Genomic DNA, 24,266 nt, shown 5'->3' on the forward strand with positions numbered 1-24,266 from the left:
AAATCGTTTTAGAAATTATAATGTGTCGTCATTTTGAGCGTAACACTGGTTATGACTAACAAGGCTGTGATTTTTTTAAAATTTATCCGTTTTTTGTTCTATAGGTAGTCACCACTTCAGTTTAATCATGTATCTATTGTGAAGTCATTTAATAAAATTTGCTGTTTTCAAAAGTATTTATTATTCTAAATGATAAGGATGTTCTTGTCCCATGTGGATAAACCTGGCCGTATTGGTCACAGGTTTTAGGAACTTTTGGTCTTCAGTACTTTTTAGCTTTGTATATGTTTTGGCTTTCGAACTTTTTTCATCTGGGCGTCGCTGGTTAGTCTTGTGTGGACGTGGCGCGCGTCTGGCGTATTAAATTTTTAACCAAGCACCTGTTGTTTGCTATTAATCGTTTGTTTCCCTGTTCTATATTTTCTCCCATTTATTTGTATTGTAGTCCTGTCATGTAATATTGTCATTTTAATGTTATAATAACATTGCCATTAAAGCGGGAGGTTTGGCATGTCACAAAACCAGTTCAACCCACCATTTTTATCTTAAAATGCCCCGTACCAAGTCAGGGAAATAGCCATTGTTATATTAAAGTTCGTTTCTGTGGGTTAAATTTTAATGTCGTGTTTCTGTTGTGTAGTAGTTCTCTTATACTTGATGCGTTTCCCTCAATTTTAGTTTGTAACTCGGTTTTGTTTTTTCTCTATCGATTTATATATTTCGAACAGCGGTATACTACTGTTGCCTTTATTTGCAAGGTTTCAGAGCAGTTACAGCTCAATGACACTCAGTAGTATAGAACTCATGTCCTATTGACACAATATTGGTATCGACAGAAGAAAAAAAATCGATTTGAAAACAAAATTGTGTTCCTTGTGTATTAATAAAGAACTTTAAACTTAAATTCATAAATTTTGTGCATGAGATTTCACTTGTAATATATCAATTTAGCACTTCCGCGTTTTAGGCTCTCTCGCATATGAATTCCTTCTCATTAAATGTAAGTGAATACAATAATGGTTTTAAGTGTTTAATACACTTGAAATAAGGTCAAGACTTATAGTATGTTGCATGCGTAACGGAATGGATCACTTAGTTGGTTTGAACAAGGAAGTTAAGAGTACATCCTGTTACCATATTTTACCTTATTTGTTGTACACATATTTTTACAGACATCTGCATAATCCAGAGAGATGGGCCGGACAATATTCATGATATTGTTTTACTTCTTTTTCTATATATCTACTAGATTTGTAGCAGGTAATTCTAATTTCATTTGAAGTTGCATGCACATCAAGAAGATTACCGTTTATTTGTGTGATTATTCAAGATAATTGAACGGAATTTTATATGGAATAGACATTACTGTCTGTTTCTACATTGCATTTGGTTAATCGTTGGCCAAGAAGTTCATGCTCTTTCTTAAAAGCAAAACTAATATCATGGATTTTTTATTAGGTTTAAATCACAAGAGTTAGAACGGTTTTTTTATTTGTAACATATTCGTTCTTCAAAGCAGAAGAATAAACTTTTATTAATTAGTTTTTAGATTAAATAAGTAAATCTTAGCTATAAAAACAAATATATGTTTTTTTTCTAATATTACTATCGAAAAATCAATATAGTAATGCAGGTTTTTAAGGTCAGGCTCACCTGACTGAAAAGCTCAAATACTTCTTTTTCTACTTTGCCTATGTTAAAACCAACTTTAAGACGAAATTTAATTATAAAACTATCATATATATGACCTTGAAAAATCGGCTAACATCATGTGGTTGTGTTACAATTAGGATACTCGCATGTACACTGTACAATGTAGCTCCAGGTCAAATTCCAACGGTGCCTAATGAAAGCATTGTATTACTAAACATTTGTTATGGTGTAAAGATTTTTTTATGGGTTATAACTTTTAAAAGATAATTAAGAATTTCCAGCATTTATCCCATTATTTTTAAACATCAGACATTTAAAAAACTTTTTGTAGGCGTCATAATGTAATTTTAAAAAGAGTAGATTTTAAGATGAATAGTGTGAGCGTTTTGTATTTTATTGAGGAAATCAAAATCACTGTTGCTATTCGGAACTGTTGAATTTAATCAAATGACCTGACGGATAGCTAACAAAAATATTGCAATATCATCTTTCTCATATGCCAATCAAATTAAACTCACTATTTGAAGCACACTTCTAGCAGTTTCATACGACACATACATGTATCTCTTTTGCGGGAAATAAATAACGGGCCACAAATATAAGGGAAAAAAAGAAATAATAAACAACAACTTAGTGAATCGCATTTAACCAACAGGATATACATGTATCATCACCAAACGAAATCAACCTCAGTAAAAAAGTTACAATCAAAGGGAAAGGACACAAAATGTAAAACATTGATTTCGGAATGGGTTATATTAGTAATGTAATTAGAGATAAGGGCATGATGAGCTTAGCTTTTGAATGTAAACAGCTCCCCTTTGATGACATTATCTAATTTGTATCTTGCAAAACAATTATACTAATTAAGTTGCAAAATAAAATTGACTTTCAAGTTATGTTAACTGTAAAAACTTAATATGATTTGTAGATGGATCAAAAGTAAGGCTCGCGAATGGGAAATCTTTTAACAATAATGGCATTGATTACCATGAGGGACGCTTGGAAGTATTTTACCATAACTCATGGGGCATTGTCTGTGATGATAGCTTCAATAAGTCGGCAGCAATAGTGGTTTGTAGAATGTTAGGATTTTACGGGTAAATATCTATATTATAGTGATCATATCTTTCTATAAGATCGACGGGAAGTTACCGAATACTAACACTTTTGAAATATAACTTAGTTTTTTCTGAGTTCTTTGTTTACATTTGAAACATATTATTTAGACCAATATTGTCGAAAACCGATTTAAGTGCCAAAACTGTAAGGTGAAACAACTACAAAATAGGATGGGATTCAAACTATTGCTCTTGTGAATTCATAGTACATAAATGTAACACCGCCCACACTGAAACAGTGACAAACATTGTGCGACGCTCAATATCTAGGCTTTTGTGCAGTCGTGTTTAAACTTTGGCCAAAAACACGTGTTTACTGCTTGTCTAAAGCAACCAATGTGTTTCAAAACACAATACCTATTTGTTATGTCTCACATAGCTTTTCCTAAAGAAATCGTACAATTCATAACACAAAGTGGACTACTGTATTCCTGATTTTGATATTGTGTCTGTATGTTTTGCTCACACATCCTTGTCAATACAATGGAATTTCATGCTACTGGCTTACAAGTGAGAGGTTTAGCTACAGCTTTAAAACCAGTTTTAATTCATCATTTACTACAAAAAAAAGGTCCAAGTCAGAAATTTAAAAGATGTTATTCATTCGTGTGATGTGTGTGAGTTTTGAAGTTTCTTCGGAGTTTCATATTTTTGTTATTGTACTTTTTTTACGAATAATGAAAAAATTCAATGGTTCGATCATTTGGGACGAGAAGCTAAACATACAACGAAGAGTATACTTAATTATCTATCTTTTCACTGACGAACCTTTGGTGTTTTCCTATAAACTACACAACTATTATAGTGTAACGTGTAATCAGTAGGGTGGTTATATCTCAAACGATTCTATACAGTAAATTTTGTGCTTCCAGCTGCCATTGAATAATATGGTGTTATAAACTGACTGTTTATGTATTGGCCCTGTTATAGATTTGGTGTTTACTGTAATGGAGCAGAGACCCGAAGAGTCGAGGACCAGTACAGCTGATCGAGAATCTATAACAGGGTCAATACGGAAACAGTCAGTTTATAACACCATATTATTCAATGACAGCTGGAACGATTTTAATTCTTCAATTTAACTAAGCAACTTACCTTGATTTTGTAGAAGATACAGAAATTCATAACTCAACTTATCATTTCGCATTCACGATGGATGTTTTGTCAACATTGTCTGATGACATTTCTGATTTTTCGTCCAAGTACTTAATCTTTTGCTTTTGCAATTCATTTTATCTAGCAAATATACAGTAGCTGGGACGACTGTTTTTTTAATCAGACAGTTTAACTTGCTGTCTGCGTTTTGGTGACAGATCAACAGAAATGAAACAGTAGAAATAATTTGAAGTCGTCTTTCCGTTTCAGGTCGTTACAAAACACTGAACATCATTTAAACTTTTTATGGTATTAAGTTAAAAAAAAATATGACTAAAATGTATTGTATGCATAACGGTACGCTCATACGTAACGTCCTAAAATTGAAACCGGAAGTGAACGTCCCGTATTAGCCAATGGGTCAATACTGGGGCCAATACGACTTCTTCCGTATTTGCCCCTATATTGGGCCTGTCCGAAATCCAATATTAACTCCGGATTTGTATCGACAGGACAACGTCACCAGTATTGCACATGCTGATTTACTCAACTGTACACACAGGCTCTTTGCCGATATAAAAATAATAACGGATTATTGTATACTGTGGATTCATCATTATTCGTGGATAAAAAAAATGTGTATTTCGTGGGTACAGGTTAACCACAAAATAATATGTTCAACGAATGACAAATTTTTTATATGCTTGTATTCTTCGGCAAAACCACAAAATTAAATGTCCTCTAACATTCAAGTTTTCCTTTTTTTTTTTTTTTTTTTTTGAAACATACATTTTTAATTATAATATAATCTGACTGATTGTTAGTCAATTACAAATAGAAAAAAAAATACAATATAAGCATATATAATTGCAAATCATTCACATTTATAATTACGTAATTTTGTACCGTATTTGACCCTTACTTTAACATCCTCATTATTGAATCAATCTACCTGACACATATTGCTCGTTTAGAAAAATCGTGCAGATGTCTTAATGTGATCAGATAATCGTAACTTGACGTGATTGAGGGATAATATACTTCACGTGTTAATCTTTTCGCTTTTGGATTATTATCAAAAGGTGAGATATTTTATGTTTATTATTATAGAAATATGAATTTATTATCTTTGTACATAATCTGTACCTTATTGTGTTTTGATTTAAGTTTTAGAATAGGTGTAATTTAAGGGTTTTTCTTTACGGCCGCTGAGGTGTCGATTTTTATATTTTATAATCTAACAGTTTAAAGATTTTTTTGAAATTTGCGAATTAAATTACTTTTACTTTTTTTTACACATCTGTTAACTTCAAAATATAATTCAAATTCTTTTTTAAAGATATTGTATATGTCGGCGGATTTTGTTCTTTGCTCCGACGTGTAAAATGATTTGTAAATTGAGAAACCTATCAACGTTATAATAAGATTTATGTCATTATAATGTCGGTCTCCTATTTTATATCCAAAGACTATATCTATTAAGTTTATTTTCTTACAGAAGTTTATAATATTCATTTTTTCTGTTATTTTATTCCACCAATCTTTTAAAAATTTTGATAATGTTGATAATTGTCTGTGCATTTGCATAAAGTACACTCTGACGTATTATATATTTTCCATTTAAAAAGATTTTCTGTGTTCGGCAATATATAGCTAAATAGTTTCCATTTATATACTTTAAGTTTGTTTGTGTATATTTCTTTGTTTGTAAATGATAAGGAATGTTTAATTTGTAATGGTTTTACGCCTAATAATTTTTGCCATTTTATTAATCCAATGTTTGGAGTTATTTTGTTTTTTAAAAAATATTGATATACGGTTTTGTTATCTAGATCTGCTAAATTTATTTCTGTTTCATTCATTCTGATTATTTTTTCGTTAATATTAACGCGGGTTTTAACAGATTTATTTGTTTTCAGGATATCTATCCAACATTTTGGAATAGCTTTTTTTAATATTGATAGTTCGGCTATCCAGTTGTGTTTTATTTCTAACTTACGCAGTATTGTCTTTTCGTTGATTTGACCGTTTTCGTCAATTATTTCATTTATATAGTTTATATTGCTTCCGATCCAATTGAGCATCAATAATGGTTTATTTTTTATTTTTATGTTTTTATTACCCCATATAATTTCTTTGCGTATTTCTCTAAAGTTAGTGGGTGATTTAGTTTGACCTCCACCTTTCCGTATCCAACATTTTACAATATCCAGATAAAATTCTGGTAGTTCAGTTGTTATTTTAAGTGGTTTTAAATTTTTAAGTTCTAAATTCATTTTGAAGATAAGGAAGTTTTTCCCGTATTTATCAAAAAAGAATCTCGGAATAATTGACCAATTTTCATGTTTTGACTCCATTAGTCTTGATACCCATTTAATTTTAAGTGTGTTGAAGTAGCTGTCGATATCTATCATATTAAGTCCTCCCGTACTGTAATCTGCTATGAGAGTTGACCTTTTTAATTTATCTTGTTTACCGTTCCAGATTTTCAAGTTTTCCTTTATCCACGAAGATGAATGCATCCACAGTATATAAATATAATACAATTTGACAGCATGTCCTTCAGAAAGGACGGTATGTCACTATTAAATAGTGCGGGCTGGTAGGACCTTTCATCCTTAAATACATCCCTATAATAACCATCGACCCGGCCACTTTTTCCCGCCAAACGTTTAAACCGACAAAACGCAACGGAAACGGGTTTATATAAGTTTTTCTTGTTTCCGAATCCCAGTATTTATATTGTATAATTATATTTCATGCACTTTTGAAAAATAAAAATATTGTTTAAACTAAAACGATTGTTATATTGACATACATTAAGTGGCATGTTTTTCATTCTGGAACACCACTGTTGCAAGTTAAACTGTGGGTGGGGTGCACTAAGCGCTTACAAGCATGTTTACTCCACCACATTCTTTATTTGCTTGTCCCAAGAATCTTAAGAGTTACGGATGTTCGCTTGCCATGTTTTGGAATTTTTGTCAGATTTTCGGATTTCTCTGGTTTTATCCATTTGAATGCCTCCACAAATTTTGCCCATTGACCCCCATTTTTTATTTATACATGTATAATTATAAGCCATCTATAAAAGTCTCATAAAATCCTTGTTATTTTTTAATGGTTTTTGAGCACTTAAACTTGTCTATGATAAAGCTATGAAAAGTCTAGAGAGAACATTTTCCCGTCAAATTTTCTATGGCTAATATCTCGAAAAAAAGTACATTGACCTATATCTTCTTTTGGCTCTTTTGGTTCCTTTAATAACCCCCTATCAGTATATACTAGTGTTATGAAAACTTTGTTATTTTGAAATTGAGTAGCGAACCTCCTTACTTACTTTTATAACTCGATGCTCTACAACTTTGTACTTGTTTGGCTGTATAAATATTTTGATATGAGCGTCACTGATGAGTCTTATGTAGACAACACGTGCGTCTGGCGAACTATATTATAATCCTGGTGCCTCTGATAACTATTTAAACCACTGGGTCGATGCCACTGCGGGTGGACGTTTCGTCCCCGAGGGTATCACCAGCCCAGTAGTCAACATTTCGGTGTTGACATGGATATCAATAATGTGGTCATTTTTATAAATTTCCAGTTAACAAAACTTTGAAGTTTTTGAAAAACTAAGGATTTTTTTTTTTATTCTAGGCATAGATTACCTAAGCCGTATTTGGCAGAACTTTTTGGAATTTTAAATCCTCAATGCTCTACAACTTTGTACTTGTTTAGCTCTATAAATATGTTGATATGAGCGTCACTGATGAGTCTTATGTAGACGAAACGTGCGTCTGGCGTACTCAATTATAATCCTGGTACCTTTGATAACTATTAGAGCTTGTTCTTGTGTTGTGATGCTTTACCATTGTCGCTGTATAGGGGAAGGTTGAACCCTGGAAAAATTGTTTAACCACTTTACATTATAGGAGCCTGTAGTTCAGTGGTTGTCGTTGTTTCGTCTCTGTCATATTCGTGAATCGCAAACCATTTTCTTACAAAATAATAAGTGTTGAATTATTTCATATGTTTTATTCCGGGCCCTTTTATAGCGTACTTTACGACATGGGACCATCTTATTGCTGAATGCCGTATGGTTGCCCTTTAAATGATTACATCCTCTTCATTTAACTTAATTAGATAGTCGTTTCATTTTCAAGCATATCACATATTTATATCAAGGGTAACTGCCCACCTTAATGTTCCCTAAGATTTTTATATGATATCCATCCGGAAATAGCTGCATATTAGGATGTCAGACCACCAACTCACTCACCCCAATTTAGTAAAAGTAGCCATTCCCTAAAAAATATGCTGCTTCTGATGTCATTGTTTACTTAACACTACAGACAAACTTGCAGGAATAGACCTTTTTGTAAAAGAGAAATATATGTAGATCATTTTGTTCATGCTTTTGTAACGAAAATTGAGGATTTATGTGCTCGATTGTAAACTTAATTAATCTAAAATTTCCAGAAAACCAAGGTTATTTTAGAGAGAGTTTACTTCCGATCGTTGTTGTTTCACTACAAGACTTGAACACTGATCGAAAGTTTACATAAAGAAAGCCGATAAAGTTGCAGTTCATGATATACCAGCTGATTTCTATTAATAAGCTTATGTTGAAATATTGGGTTTTGAATTAGTGGTATATAACCCACAAATTTTAAAGGTATTTTTGCATAAAACATTTTGTAATACGAACAAACAATCAAACATGCAACTACCACTGCCCCATATTAGTTGAGGGTTGGCGACTTCAAATTAGCATTCTGTATGTGCCTGTCACAAGTCAAGAGCCTGTAATTCAGTGGTTGTCGTTTGTTGCTATACTATGTATATCATATTTGTTATTCGTTCGTTCATTATTTTGTACATAAATAATGCCGTTAGTTTTCTTATTATGGCACCCTCAACGGAGTTGGGGTGGCATATTGTTATTCTACGTTTCTTTTTTTTCTTATTTTTCTTCTTGCAACAAATTTTGTCCAGGTGATTTCTCGAAATCCAATGGACCAATGTTGATGGAACTCTACTATAGTAAGGACCCCCACGTGCAGAGTTGCAGCAAGCATGGAATGGTTCAAGATGGCTACCGTTTCCATGGAAACGAAACAAATGTGAAAAAATCCAGGTTTTTGTTTTGGTGAACTGTTTGGATATGCTTGAACTCAGAAACATTATATTTTAATACAATGGAGGTGCCCACTATATACAGGTGTTGGAAGATTCTGACACTCATTGGAACTACTATGTTGCCATGGAAACTACACCAAAAATTTCAAAAATATCAAAATGCTCCAAACTTAATAAAACTTCACAGTAACGATGAGCAACATTGGAAGAGGTGGAATATGGCGTTGGAATTTCCAAAATATCTGTTGTTACCATGGAAACAATGCAAAAAGGTCAAAACTTTTAATTTTCACAGAACATTCCAGAACATCAATGTTAAATTTATTCTAGAGACATTAAATGGTATATGATGGTATATATGATTATAGAGGGAAAATATTGCAGCGGGGATATGACTTTGGAATATTCAAAATGGCCGCCGTTACCATGGGAACAGCAAAATTATGAAAAACTTCAAAATGCTTTAAATTTAATGAAACTTATAACAAATTTTGCCTAGCTTATGTAGACTACGCTGGCCTGGCAATGGGGAAAGGGTGCCATCCGCTATTGCTTGCAATGGCAAATCTAGTTGTATTTCATTTTTGTCATTTCGGGGTTTGTTAAAGCTGACTATGCTTTATAGATTTGCTCATTGATGAAGACTGTACGTTGATTTATTGTTGTTAACTTCTAAGTCATTTTGTCTTAGGTGGAAAGTTGTCTCATTGGATATCATTAATTGTAAATACGGTAAACATATACAGAAACTCAAAAACCTGATTTTAATTTTTCATTTAAGATTGTTCCTATTACCTTTATACTAAATTGATATTTTGACAGTAATGCAGCGGTACTAGTTTCGTACCGTAATGGCACTAGGCAAATAACCCTTGACAATGTAGGATGTAATGGATCGGAAAAAGATATTATGGATTGTTCTCATCAGCCATGGGGAACTCATGATTGTCAACACTATGAGGATGTCGGAGTTAGATGTGGTAAATAGTTTTCCTTTTTTTCTCTTTCAATAAGATTGTTTTCAATCTAAACATTGGTTTAGCATATACATTATACTTGAACTTTCACTTGGAATATTTAGGTAGCTATCATAATCAAAATTATTTTACAGAGCAAAAGTGGAGGTTGAGAAAGGCTATGGAAGGTGTTGTTGTTGAGTTTAACACCAGTAATTCATTCATACCAGTGTGTAACACAAACTTTGACGAAAAACATGTGTGCAAAATGATTGGTTTAGAAAGGTATTTACTGATAGTAGTTTGTAAATTAGCTTTATATCTGATCTTATAGAGGATTGATACATATGAGAAAATATTTCCCAGAAATACATATACGGTAACAGTAAATGATCAAAATTAATTAAGGAACATCGATTTGTTTATAGTTATTCTTCATCATAAAAAATTAAGAACGCCAAAAAACACTCCGACCTAACTGGGAAACTTTTAATTGTAATATGTTATTGTATATTGTATTTTGGAAATTATTTAGATATTGATATTGTATCGACCTGGATTTGTTTGAAAGTTCAGGAAATCTTGCGAAATGTGTCATTTCAAAGTTTCTACACTGCATATTGTTTGAAAAGATTTTATTTAATGCGTTTCCCTCGGTTTTAGTTTGTTATCCCGATTTTGTTTTTTGTCCATGGATTTATGAGTTTTGAACAGCGGTATACTACTGTTGCCTTTATTTATATTATGAAAACGAAGATTTTTTAGGGAAATCGGTCTCGATTTATGAACAAGATGATGTCTGAAAGATAGATCAGTTATATATATATATATATATATATATATATATATATATATATATATATATATATATATATATATATATATATATATATATATATATATATATATATATTTAGTTCAAAAACACCTTCAACAATCATGTTTAAATCCTATTTCAGTCAGGATTTTGTCGTCGATATCTCTTCTTCGACTTCAAAAAGTCAAGGCTTCGTTAATTTGAACTGCACTGGAACAGAAGGGGTTATATCACAATGCAAAACAACAAATCATTTAATGAGTGAATGCAAAACTGGATTGTCTATTTTTAAATGTAAGCTAGTATTATGTCGTACTCATCAAGTCACATTTCTTTTTATCACAAACACCATTGCAACAAGTTATTTTCCACCTACAATCTTAAGATATCTGCAGTATAAAAAAAACCACATATTTCAAAAATCTCAAGTTTATTTTATAATATATTGCATACCACACACGTGATGTTGCTTTTGTTTTCAATATCATCAATATATTTCCTTCATTTTTCAGTTTTTGTGAGTTTTGACCAGTTGTCATTGGTTTTAGATCTGAAATATGTTGGCCTCGTCACTACAGATACATTAGATTTAAATTAAGATACGGATCTGGAGCAGCGAAACTTATTCCGTTAATTAAATGTAGTAAAGTCCACACAAATGAAATCTAAAAAAAAACAAGTATTTTGTACTAGATAGAAATCAAAGCACCAAAAACGTATTAGAAATTAAAATATTTTCTAAACTGCTACACCAAAATTCGTAATATTTCTGTAGATTTTCTGAACCCTTCTTTTTTTTTTATTAGAATCGACAGAATTCATCTAAATGTGTAACAAATATACATAATTTGCATTTCTGTACGTATGGTCAGACAAGGTTACATTTATCTGAAATTTTATTTTACAATGTATTTATAGATTATCGTTAATCATCTCAACGATATTGATTTTATCGCTTTAGCCGGTATCATGATAACTTGTGTATTGCTATTTTACCTATGACGACGTTGTCAATTTCAGATCAACTTCATGTCAATTTCATTAGCAACGCCACATGCCCCTTAGTTTCTAGTGATAACTTTCATATCACTCTACTCCTCTGAGAAAGGAAATTATCAGTCGGCAAGATCAAAGGAAAATTTCGTAAAATTGCGATAAGGACATATATTATTATCTAATATATATGTAACACTCCCAAACGTGTCCTGTCCCCCAAACGTGTCCGATTCCCTCAAACGTGTCTATTCTCCCTAAACGTGTCCGTTATATCCAATATTCCCCAAACGTGTCTGATTTTATAACCCCTAAACGTGTCAGAAAATTGTTATTCGCCAAAACGTGTCCACTATTTAACGCCAGAACGTCTCAAGTCTTTTAGCGCTAATACATGAATAAAATCAATAACTTTTACGGCAATTCTATAATGGGGGACACAGTTGATGAAGTGGTCATTTATTAGTATTAGTTGGTTCAATGCCGGTTGTTATTGCAAATTTAATCTGTAACATATAAATCGACTTTTGACTGAAATTGCTTAATGTCCAGTTGCAAGTATTATGCTCGTTTAGAGCGCACAAACATGTACAAACAATTCTAGTTCAGTTGAATTAAGCGTTTACCATAGGATAACACCCAATTACATTCAAATACAATATATTCAGGTTAAACTATGCCTAATAATTGTCCATATATATTGTTTAAAGATGTCAATCTTATTTACAAAGCTTTTATTAACAATTACACAAACAAAGCAAGCAAGCCAAACAAAGTTTTACTTTCCAAGCATTAGGAAATCAGCTGTAATCCGCGAATACTGCACGGTAGGATTTTAAAAGAATTGACTTCCCTTTTTTCAACAGTTCTGGTATTTTAAAAGATATTCAAATCATAAACTGGTTATCAGGTATTTTAATAAATTTTAGATTTCCAGCATCACTACTAAAGTGAAGATATCATATTAACGATAAATACTTTACATAAGTTTTATTATCATACCGGGGATTTAGGAACGGGCCTAAATTTGTTTACGATTATTCGTGATAAACATTCGTTAAACTTAAAAATAAAGACCGATTTTTTTATAACTTCACTAAGAAACTATTTGATTCTCTCAAAAAATGGGAAAAAAAGCTCTAAAAATTATAAACTGTTAGTAAGGTTTTATATTATGAACTTTTAGTTTCGAGCATCACTTAAATACACGCAAACAAGAGAAACTACGTCCAGTGGCAAATATTTCATGCATGGACAGGACGACAACATACTTTGGATAAGTTATATAATGAGATGCGGAAGAATATTTGCCGGAACTCTTGGATGGTACCTTAATTATTCCGGGAATTTGGGATTAGGCCTAAATGAATTGTGTACAGTTATTAAAAATTTACACTTTACGGTTATTAGGAATCTACACTAATCGTAACTCGAAATTAAATTATATTTTTTTTGAAGGGGAAAAGGACAGTTTTATTTTTACGGAATATCAGTGTTTTATCTTTTAGTTCCCTTTATATTATAGGACAAGTTTGGGGGATTTGGCACGTTTGGGTGTTTATTAAAAAATGGACACGTTTAGGCGTTTAAACAATACAAATGACACGCCGCGTTTGACGCCCTTTGTACAACTAGACATGTTTTGCAGTTCAGTGACGTCGATGTGGACACGTTTGGGAGTATTGGACACGTTTGGGGGGAAGGACACGTTTCTGAGTGTTACATATATATATTCACAATGCCATAAGAATAAACAAATTCGTATTTATCTATTATTCTATTTGTCATAAAATAATATTCGTTTAATCAGATTTATTTGGGTTTTGTTTTTATGTCCTTATGTTCACAGGCCTACATCAGAGACTTATACACGGTACTACATCTTACAATGGACGATTAGAGCTTCACCATGATGGAAAATGGGGAACTGTATGCGATGATGGATTTGGTGATAATGAAGCATCTGTTGTTTGTAGATATTCCGGACTGTCCTGGTAAGTTTTTTTTAACATTCTCGTGTTGTACTTTCGTTGGACCTTAAACTAGACTTGTTCAACTTGTTTGCATCAATTTCTAAACCAATTTTGCATGTTCTATCCTTAGTATTTCAGAGAGCTAAGGTGATGAACTTCCTTACTCTATAATTTCTATCTTGCTTTTATGGGCAGTTCATATATATATTATTTTACTGTGTATGCTTGTTATTATAAATTGCCTCTGCAAAAAGTAAAATCACAAAATACTGAACTTATGGGAAAATTAATTCGGAAAGTCCATAATCACATGGCAAAATCAAATAACAAAACGCATCAAAAACGAATGGACAAGAACTGTCATATTCCTGACTTGGTACAGGCATTTTCAAATGTAGAAAATGGTGGATTAAACCTGGTTCTATAGCGTTAACCCTCTCACTTTAATGACAGTCTCATCAATTTCCAATATATTTACATTGATGCGTTAAATATACAGACACAATAAATAAAATAGTCAAAATATGGGTACATATGCAAGACCTGGCGATAAAGCGTATAATAGACGTGTATTACTTGACGATATTAGTTATTAAACATATTTTCGTTTAAAGTTGAATGTTTCAACGAACATAACAAATTCCTTTCCTAGTCATTAGCCTTTTGTAAAAACTAAACCTTCGTAAATTCAAAGATATTTATCTATGAAATAAAGGAAAGTGGTATAAATGCCTATAAGAAAGCAATTTACCATAACGTTAACATCGAAAGGTCACCGTGGGACCTTCAAAAACGTAAACGTAAAACAAATAGTATCTACAGCAACAAACGACTATCGCTGAATTACTAGCTCATTACTTTTGACAGGCATATACATGATGTAGCAGGGTTAAACGTATTTGTGGGCGCTTATCCTTCCCCCTGATCTCTAGGTATGGTGTTACAGACAAACGTTAGAATACACATGAAAATAAGTTGAAACAAAGCTTGTTATTGACTTTGAACAAGCTGTCAGTAACTGTGAGTATTCGCAGATCTATACTAAGTGTCTTTTGTTGTTGGAATGTAAACGTACTTAGCCACATCTACTCTGTGTTATTGTAAGATGTATTGGTATGTGTGTCCATCGGATGAGTTAAGCTTTTTCCAACTGATATTTGAATATCAAATAATATTGGTATTATTTTGATTTTACTACACTGTCTCGGGTTAGGGCGAGGGTTGCCTGGATCGAGTCAGGAGCCTGTAATTCAGTTGTTGTTATTTGTTGCTGTGTAGTTGTTTTTCGTTCATTATTTTGTACATAAATTGGGCCGTTATGTTTCTCGTTTGAATTGTTTTACATCTGTCATTTCAGGGACGACTTTAAGCAGTTTTATGTATTTTAATCATACATATCTTGATATTTTATATTAGGAACGGGCGATTTACTCATGAGTTTAAGTCTTGGCTAAGTAAACCAACTTATTTATTGATGACGTTGTATGTACCGGAAGAGAGACAAGCATAGAAAATTGCAGGCATTCTTCATGGAACTCTCATAACTGCGACAATACACACAGAGAAGACGTTGGCATTCAATGTAAGTATAGAATATTCATTCCAACAAAGCTTATTAGACACACAATTTACGACTAAATACATATCGTCGTAAATAATCAAGTTAACCTACAACCAACACTATTCGGAAACCATTGCATATATCTAAATTGAGGAGACGAAACTATAGACAAGAATAATTGTATCACATCACCTCTTATGAACTAGAAATAATTTGAAATTAACAATCTTGTTCAATGTCAGGAACCTTGACAGTGATTTATTTCAAAATGGCTTGGCCTCTAAAGCCTTGGAACTTTGATGTTGATATTTCATTGTCCTTGTTGAATGTGTTCGCAATAAGTATCATTTATAGCTGACACCTGTATATAATTGAGGACTATTATAAACACTAAATGACGTTTTATTCTTCGTGCTGTTTCGTTACGGTCTTATTAACATTTATCGCACCGCGGGTAAAATATCACGTTGTGATTGGTTTAACGCCGTCACGTTGTGACCCTCTATGAGACCGTATGGGGTTAGTAGATTTCATAGGGGGTTCATGATGCGTTAATGTTGACGTCATCTATCGATGTTGTTGTGTTTCATTGTTTATTTTTCAACATAACGCAGCAGAAAAAGTCCAGCGTGTGATAAATTCGTTATACGGTTAACTTCTGACCCCCTACGGACCATAGAGGGTGAATAAAATTCATAGGGGATTCGGCCTCCGGTCTCACCCCCTATGAATTTTACTAACCCTCTATGGATCCGTATGGGGTCAATAGCGAACCATATAACTTATAATATCCACTATCTCCTTTTTATTTAAATCCTACTCAACACTTTTAAGAAAATGAGATATCAAAAACACGTTTCATTATTTGATCATTACATGTATAAACTTTGCAGATAGAATGAGATTGCAGTAATATGCGATGTATTTATAATTTTATAATTTTCTTGATCGAAATAATATTTCATCTTTTTTCTAACTATCTTTAGAGTATAACAGAAGATGCGCATTTCGAAATCCAATGTCCCTTCGGTATAGCTCAAGGCCAAATTTATTTGAAAACCCAAACTTATCAATGCAGTTTCGTGTAGAATAATGAGTAATAATGACATAATTACATTAGTACATATAGTATGGTATGTTCAGGCGAACATAATGAAACTTAAAAGATGATACCCCAATTTAAACGATTACAAGTTGGTTAGTTTAAGATTTTCGTCTTCTGCAGGCTTGCCAGATGAAACTGAACTTAGACTGGAAGGTGGAAATAAGCCTAACGAAGGCTTTGCTCAAATTTTGTTGGGAAAGCAAATAACGAACATTTGTAGTATTGGATTTGATAAGAAGGACGCCTTTGTATTTTGTCTTGAACTAAAAGGTCATTGCAGGTAAGTAAACGGTAAATGTAACTATGGATAAATTAACATTAAGTTATGTTGTACTGGTTTGGCTTTATAACTATTTAGATCTGAGCGTCACAGATGAGTCTTATGTACTAGTAAACGAAACGCGCGATTGGCGTGTTAAATTATAATCCTGGTACCTTTGATAACTATTGCAATATTTTATAGGACGAAGATGTATGATTGTCTCTCCTTCGTTTAGGTTTAGAAAAATGGAAGTAGATTCTCTATATTGTAGACTTGATATCTTTAAAAAGCCCATCCATTTGTATATACAAAAAGAAATGCAAACAATAACAATTTGTTAACTTTTAATGTGTTTTCTCCATGTATTTAAATCGTTCATCATCCATCTCTTTATATGTTGAACAGGCAAAACGTTCTAGATTTCCCCCAATGAGGTGGTTTAACATCACTACTATTAACATTGTTTTATAATCATAAGTCTAAATGCCACAGTTACAGATAGCCGGTAAGATACATTCGTTACACATTAGTGTGAAAGTGACCTAATACGATATATATTGGAACATTAAGCATTCACTCTCCTCCCATGTGGAATTAACTAACTCCAGACATGTCGTAGAAGGTCAATGGCACACTGTAACTAATAACGCTTCACAAATCAATTTAGCCTTCGCACTCTATAAATAAAATTCAGTTTTTTTCCGAGACAAATGTTTTGCATGTTTTGATAGCAATATTCATACTATATATCTATATGTTGAAGAGATGCAATGGTAGTATCAGGGAAAACATACAACACATCAACAGAATATATTTACCATGAGACTTTCAAATGTATTGGTATTGAAGTAAGACTAGTAGACTGTCCTCGCTACTCTGTAAGATGTCCAAGTGAATCTAAAGCAGCGGTCGTCTGTGGTATACATATTCTTAGCATTACATCTTTAAAAATGTTTTGATGAAAATCCGAATAATTAAAGTATACATACATATAATCAACAGAATAACTAGAAGTTAATATAAATCTTGTAACGGGTAGTTCTTATTCCATTTAAAGCATACACAATCATTCTCAATGAAAGCAATTGCCAACAATAACTAAAAATGGTCGTCAAATATTTGTTTTAAGCTTTGAATAATCAGAATTATAAAATAAAATTCTGAAAAACATTTCGAACCATTTTGTACTATGATCTGACATTTAATAAAAGCAATCTCCATTAATCTTCAAATTTTCAAGAAATTTATTTTTCCACCTAATTTTATATTTCACAATATAGCAAATGTTCGAATCCAGAGACTGATAGACTGAAAATAAAATAAAATTGAGAATGGAATGTTTTATGATATGGCTCTTTTATATCTTTTATAAATAATACCTATAAAGTGAACACCTAAAGAAATAGATAAAATACCATTTACCGTTGAAGACAACTAAAGTTTTCTATACGGGATGATCATGGGAAACCGCATGATCACATCTTTCCAACTCAAAATCAATTTTATTGGCCATAAAATATCACTAAAAATTGTTTCTATTGTTTTAAAGAATTTTACCATTTATAAGTTAAATCCCTTTATTAACTTAATAATTGTCATTTTATGAGTAGATTGGACTATAATTAAAGTACACATTAACTAATTCTGTTCAAATCTGAACATAATGTCATTGTCCATAAAATACAGGTCAACTTTCATTTCATTGTTTTGAGATTTGCCGTTCAAAAGTTTTCCAAATTTGTTTCCCAATGCATTGTTCTGGCTTAAAAGTGATAAATTAATGTGAAAATTAAAATGACGGACAAAACGAACTCTATGGACAATTGAAAACACACAGACCCTGAAGGAATGACAAAATCATATCTCAAAAATGACAAAAACCCATATCAAACACATCTAACGAACGGAAAACAATTGTCATATAAAGAAACAGTTGAACTCATTTGTAAATAAATTGAATTCATATACTTATATATACAATTTTGTTTAATCTTAGATCCAACAAGGCCTTCAGTTGAATTACACCTTCCCTTACCTTTGATAATTGACGAACCTGTCAACTTGAAATGCATTGCAACTGGCGGCAGTCCAGTGCCTGACATATGGTGGAACTGTTTTAATAATGAGAACGGAACACTTGTCATATTATCTGAAAACCAGATTGTGTCAGTTCTAGAAATACGTCCCTCACGCAGTTTTAATGACAAGACATGTACGTGTTTTGTTCATCAGACAGAAACAACGTTGCCAGTAACTCAAAGAGTAGAAAAGCTTGTTGTATATTGTAAGTGTTGTGATCGATTATTTCATTTAGTTGCAAAATGTTGTGTTTTTAAAGGGAGTAAAATTTAACAAAAAAGATGGAATGAAATAGCCCATGTGACAAATATCCAAGAAACCATATGAAGGGGATGTTTACTATAGTAAATCGTTATACATTCAACAATAAGCAAAACATATAACCTTAAGTCACCATTTTTATGACCTTACATAAGAGGCTTGATATTTTGTTGGCAACTCACAACCCCTCAACATTTAGGACATTGATGTATTGTGTCAGCACAATATGTAAGAATAAACTGTAAAACTCTGTTTGATATAGCTTGACATATTAGATTTGAGCAAACTAGACATACACGATTAACTAAAAGACAAAGTGCATAACATGTCAACAAAGAAAGAAACACTAAAAATATCAATTGAAATGGCTTAACTCTATCAAAAGTCAAAAAGTTCTACCAATTGAGTTTTTCAATACCAGATTTGTGCAATTTATATTAGAAAAAAAGTATTAAAAATTACCTTTCCGACCCAATACGAACTTACAGCTTGTATATCTGACATTGTCCGTCATACATTTTTTACTTGTTGACCTTATGTAACATGCAATAAAAAATAATTAATCCTCTCTTTCTGAATAAAGGTATTGATCTCACAATATTAAAATAGAAACTTAAATAAGCCAAATCAGCACGACAAGATCTACAGTTAATTCAAAACGGTGAAAATCGTTCGTTGACTTCTTATTGGAGTTATTGTCCTTTAATCAATTTTTAAAGCTCCACCCTCCTTTAAACTTAACTAATAATTACTTTACTATATAAATTTATTTTGGTTTATAGATCCCGTAAGAGGTGATTTAAATGTAACAGTGCCACTTTTGATTGAAAATCAGTCAGATACTTTGACATGCGAGGCTTCTGACGGAAATCCTTTGCCAGACATTTGGTGGACATGCAGCGGTATACCTTATGATAATGTGACATCGGCTGTCACGCATAATTCTTCCACTTCGATCTTGCACTTAACACCAACCTCAGATTACCACAATAAAACGTGTACTTGTTTTGGGAGGCAAAATAACACAATGTTTGCAGAAATAAGTAAATCCACCATGTTACGTGTTTTATGTAAGTAGCTTTTGCTTATTTATACATTTTATATCGGATGTATGTTATGGTGTTTTTGAAGTCGGAAACCTTATGTGGTGCATATAGCGTATGTTGTCTGTGTATGAGGTTTTTGACTCGTTCCTCGTTCATAATTTATACCATACTGTCTGCCAAAGCCTTTACAAATTCAAGGTGTCAAGAGACGTTCTTTCTACCAGACAAAATAACCATAGCAGTCTCTTCGCGGTAAACATAATTTTTCAAGATTTATAGACGATTTACCTAAAAATCATCGGGGTATTTTGCAATGTGACCTGTCGATAATATTGTTTTCGAGCATTTGTTTTTTTAATTTTTCATTGCATACGTAACCTTACAATGTTTTGATCCGTTAATGCAATCGTTGTCGAGACCAGTATCTGTATGTTTGGGTTTTTTTATTTGCCAGAATGTAAGTATGGGTTTAACTTATTGTAATCAGTCTGATTTCGCTTTGGCAACATACTTGAATTGGTGCTTATATAATTGTTTTTATCCCATATTCATTCTATGGAAGAAGCGTATCGATAAAAACTTTTCTTATATCACATAGCGATATTCTCTAATATCAATTGTAAATATGCAGACATTCCATGCGGAAGATGTTGTTTTCGGCAACGAAAAATTAAGAAAATACTTACTTTAAAGCTTATTGTTCAAATATAAACAACAATTAAGTCTAAATATACATTCAGAAGTTACTTAGAAGGTAAAGTTTATGTCCGTGTAAAATTTGAAGTGCTGTGTTTTTTTTATATACATAAATAAACAAATGCTATTAGTTCTTATATCAATGCGATACTTTTAAAATATCATAGCGGTGTTTTTGTTATATCAATATTAGTACTTATAGTACTACAGTGGACAGTTGTCTCACTGGTAATCATACCACATCTTCTTTTATATTTGCATCGTTTGTGCTTTCTTATTCGGACGGACTGTTATCTTGTAATCTTATTTTTTGTTTCTGTGTGTGATGCATTTTGTAACCCGATTTATCAATCGATTTATGATTTTCGAACAACGGCATACTACTGTTGTGATTAATTATATCAGTGAAATACTAAACGTAGTGTCTCCTTACCAAATAGTGGAGAAAAATGCGACTTTACACTTGACGTTTCATTTGTATTTTATGTCTCAAGGTGTCTCGGATGAGTTCAAAATGACTTATCGTTGTCATAGAGACGAATAAAGATCAGTTTCAGATCTCATCTAGTTGAATTAAAGTTTTCCTGTTGACTTGTAGTGAATGATTCGGTATACAAATAAGACGCAGTTACTCGTATTTAAAAATTTTGTAAAAATATTTATTGAAGCATTTCGATTCATTCCATTTTTTTTTGTTCGAATAACATCCCGCAAATAATGAAATCATTTTTGCGTCGTTTCATGAGATCTCTAAATGGGATGTGAGCTACAAATCAAGTATTTGTTTTTGCTAGCCAACACATGTATTACGGGGAAAGGTGTTATATCTCTTTTCCTTTTACTGCTTGATTTTAAAGTAAAACGTGTTGTTTTGAAAGCAGTCAGTTTTCTCATCTTATTTATCCTCATTTATTGTAGATACGGTAGAGGAAGTGATATTATCTTCCACGAATCTTTTAGTTGGGATTCGCTCTTATCTCATTTGTAGTGTTACTGGTGGTAATCCAGAGCCTGTTGCAAAATGGGAGAGTGATGGCGTACTGCAAAATACTTACTCAATTCGATCATCAGATGCCATCGTAGCAATGTTGCCAATTATCCCAACTAGAGATCATAACGGCAGGCGATATACATGTGTTGTTAACCAGCCTGACACAAGTTTCAAAATCATCTCAAAATCATTGGTTCTTCGTGTTACAGGTAAGTGATGGTACATCTTTTTTTCTTACCTGGTTTATTACCAAATCATATATGGACCTTTACTATCTAGACGGGTGAAATCTTTGGATGAATATTCCCTTGTTATCGTCGTCATCATCGGGTTGTTAACACCGTGATATATTAAATGGTTTGTTTTATTATTGTAATCTATCTGAATTATTTCGATCTTTATAACATTGTCCGATTATAAAAAAAAAACGTTCATTACATTTTCTCTTTTTAATTTGGTTTTCTTTATTCACTATATTTTAATTTTCTAGACCAATAAATATGTCATACTGTTTAGCATCCGTAATTAATTTCTGGGGAAATTAAAACATACACTAAAAACAAAACATTAAAGCGCTAAAGAAAACAAACAGAAACAACAATGTTTTATCCATGCGGAGCACCATTCTTGTTTTACCTTTACCAGGACCGTTCTCTACCGAATATTTGTAAGCCAAAGATGTAGAAGAATACAAACAGTTTAAAGAGTTTCTGTTTGCCTTAATATATTCTCAATTATTTCTTGCTCAAATAAATGCATTTGACTTCAATATAGTAATAAATTTAATAAGCTTATGGTTTGTGCTATGTCAAAAGTAGATGAAAACAATCCAGTATACTTTAAGTTACTTTTCTGGTATCACTTGATTCATAATATCTTTTCCAGATGATTCAGAAAGTAATGCGAGGAGAATGAGTGTCATACCCTGCAAGTGAATTCTGTACAACATTTAATTTTCTAACGTTTCATGATGTTAAACTCGTCGTAAATGGAACAATATGGATGACTTGATTTAATCTATATAGATGATGATGGAAGTTATCAGCGACCGTGACTGGCTATATAGCCCTCGCACGGTCGAAAATATCATACAATCAGACATGGCATACTGTAGATTTTACATTTTAAATATATTAAACATGTTGTTCAAAGCAGAACCAAATCATTTCATGTTTGTTTATAACAGTTAAATGGTCGCATAACCTTTTCTCTTATATTCCCGTATTTACGCAACACATTTAACTAGCGTGAAGACAAACCCGTGCACCTGGAAACGTTTCAATATAGACAACAGTATTATACTGGTGTTCAATAATCATAAACCGATTAAGCCAAAATAAAATCCAGGTAACAAACTCATACCAAGGGTAACACATCAATTATGAGATAGAAAAAACAGAACAACAGAAACACTTTACTACAACAAAAGCAAACACCAACATATATAGAAATGGACTACCATATTCTTCACTTCATACAGGATATTTTAAGACAAATTTGTGGTGTGTACCTGGTTTTATTGCTAGCCAACCCTCCCGTTTCTGAAAATTCACCATTAATTAAAAGTTGTAAAGTAATGTTGTCACATTATATCATGTATTTATTAGTAGATTTGGTCATGTATCGAATTCACGGCCGACACTCGGCTAACCGAGAGATTGGTCGGTTAATCTATATTGAGTATGCGGCTATATCGGCAGTGGGTCTGTTAATCGGGTTGGCTAAAGTCTGTTAATAAGGTGTTATCGAGAAAATCATTGAAAACTCAGAATGTTTCATTGTATAACCTTTTAAATATATGTTTATCATAAAAAATATTTATGTCTGACAAAACTATTCAATGTACTGAATCCAGTGGTGTAATTATTATTTTTCTAGCTTCTATGTACGATCTATAAAATGAAAAGGCAAATTACTCATCAGTAAATTTATACACATTTTACACACATAAAATGTACACAAAATGACACTTGGGTTGAATTTACTTGCATGCACTATTTTGAACATCGAAAAAAGACAGGCATTATGAGTGTTAACCAAATTGATATCATTTTGTGAAAAATCTACACAAAAATCTGTATTTTGGTGACATAAATCAATCTTTATTAAAAACCTGGTCTGTTAATGGGTCGGATGTATAAAACCCGGTCTGTTAATTAGTCTGTTAAGAGTTATGAATGACAATAAAAGTATAATTTTATTACTTTATGGTGTGTTCATTTGGTAGGCTCAAGACGAGCGGCTAAAATATACGGAAACAACACTTGAGCAATGGAACATAAAATATATACGGAAACAAAACATGAGCAATGGAATGTAAAATATACGGAACAAAACACACGAACAATAACAATGTAGGCAATGGATATTGAAAATTGATAAAAATGGTTTCAAAAAGTGTTAAATTAAAGTAAAATTGATTTTATCCGAGAATGGTCGCATTCTGTTTAATTGTCATGAATGACACCAATTTGTCATCTACATTGGTAACCAGTATATAAATCAGAGATTAACGTCG

At 32.2% G+C, this 24,266-nt stretch overlaps 2 protein-coding genes across 2 annotated transcripts; both read left to right on the forward strand.

Annotated features, from left to right (window-relative positions):
• Window positions 1-1,138: 1,138 nt before the first annotated feature.
• LOC139485775 (lysyl oxidase homolog 2-like) lies at window positions 1,139-16,670 on the forward strand. The gene is made up of 8 exons (XM_071270415.1): window positions 1,139-1,260; window positions 2,585-2,753; window positions 9,831-9,988; window positions 10,120-10,249; window positions 10,924-11,075; window positions 13,624-13,768; window positions 15,164-15,329; window positions 16,534-16,670. Exons 1-7 carry the CDS (start codon window positions 1,194-1,196, stop codon window positions 15,255-15,257), a joined length of 915 nt encoding a protein of 304 aa, XP_071126516.1. The 5' UTR covers window positions 1,139-1,193; the 3' UTR covers window positions 15,258-15,329; window positions 16,534-16,670.
• On the forward strand, window positions 16,540-22,904 carry LOC139485774 (nephrin-like). Its single transcript, XM_071270414.1, has 6 exons — window positions 16,540-16,693; window positions 17,439-17,593; window positions 18,672-18,959; window positions 19,798-20,085; window positions 21,676-21,957; window positions 22,634-22,904. The coding sequence occupies exons 2-6, from the start codon at window positions 17,446-17,448 to the stop codon at window positions 22,681-22,683; spliced, it is 1,056 nt and encodes a 351-aa protein (XP_071126515.1). The 5' UTR covers window positions 16,540-16,693; window positions 17,439-17,445; the 3' UTR covers window positions 22,684-22,904.
• Window positions 22,905-24,266: the final 1,362 nt, after the last annotated feature.

The sequence above is a fragment of the Mytilus edulis genome, chromosome 8 (genome assembly GCF_963676685.1).
Source record: "Mytilus edulis chromosome 8, xbMytEdul2.2, whole genome shotgun sequence".
In the NCBI taxonomy this organism is placed as follows: domain Eukaryota; kingdom Metazoa; phylum Mollusca; class Bivalvia; order Mytilida; family Mytilidae; genus Mytilus; species Mytilus edulis.

Bases quoted from the DNA above. Each gene is read 5' to 3' on its own strand.
- LOC139485775 (XM_071270415.1), top strand. From the start codon at position 1,194: ATGGGCCGGACAATATTCATGATATTGTTTTACTTCTTTTTCTATATA. The intron at 2,754-9,830 runs GTAAATATCTAT...ATATTTTGACAG, and splicing joins AGAATGTTAGGATTTTACGG to TAATGCAGCGGTACTAGTTT. The intron at 10,250-10,923 runs GTATTTACTGAT...ATCCTATTTCAG, and splicing joins AAAATGATTGGTTTAGAAAG to TCAGGATTTTGTCGTCGATA.
- LOC139485774 (XM_071270414.1), top strand. From the start codon at position 17,446: ATGGTAGTATCAGGGAAAACATACAACACATCAACAGAATATATTTAC. The intron at 17,594-18,671 runs GTATACATATTC...GTTTAATCTTAG, and splicing joins TAAAGCAGCGGTCGTCTGTG to ATCCAACAAGGCCTTCAGTT. The intron at 20,086-21,675 runs GTAAGTAGCTTT...CATTTATTGTAG, and splicing joins CACCATGTTACGTGTTTTAT to ATACGGTAGAGGAAGTGATA.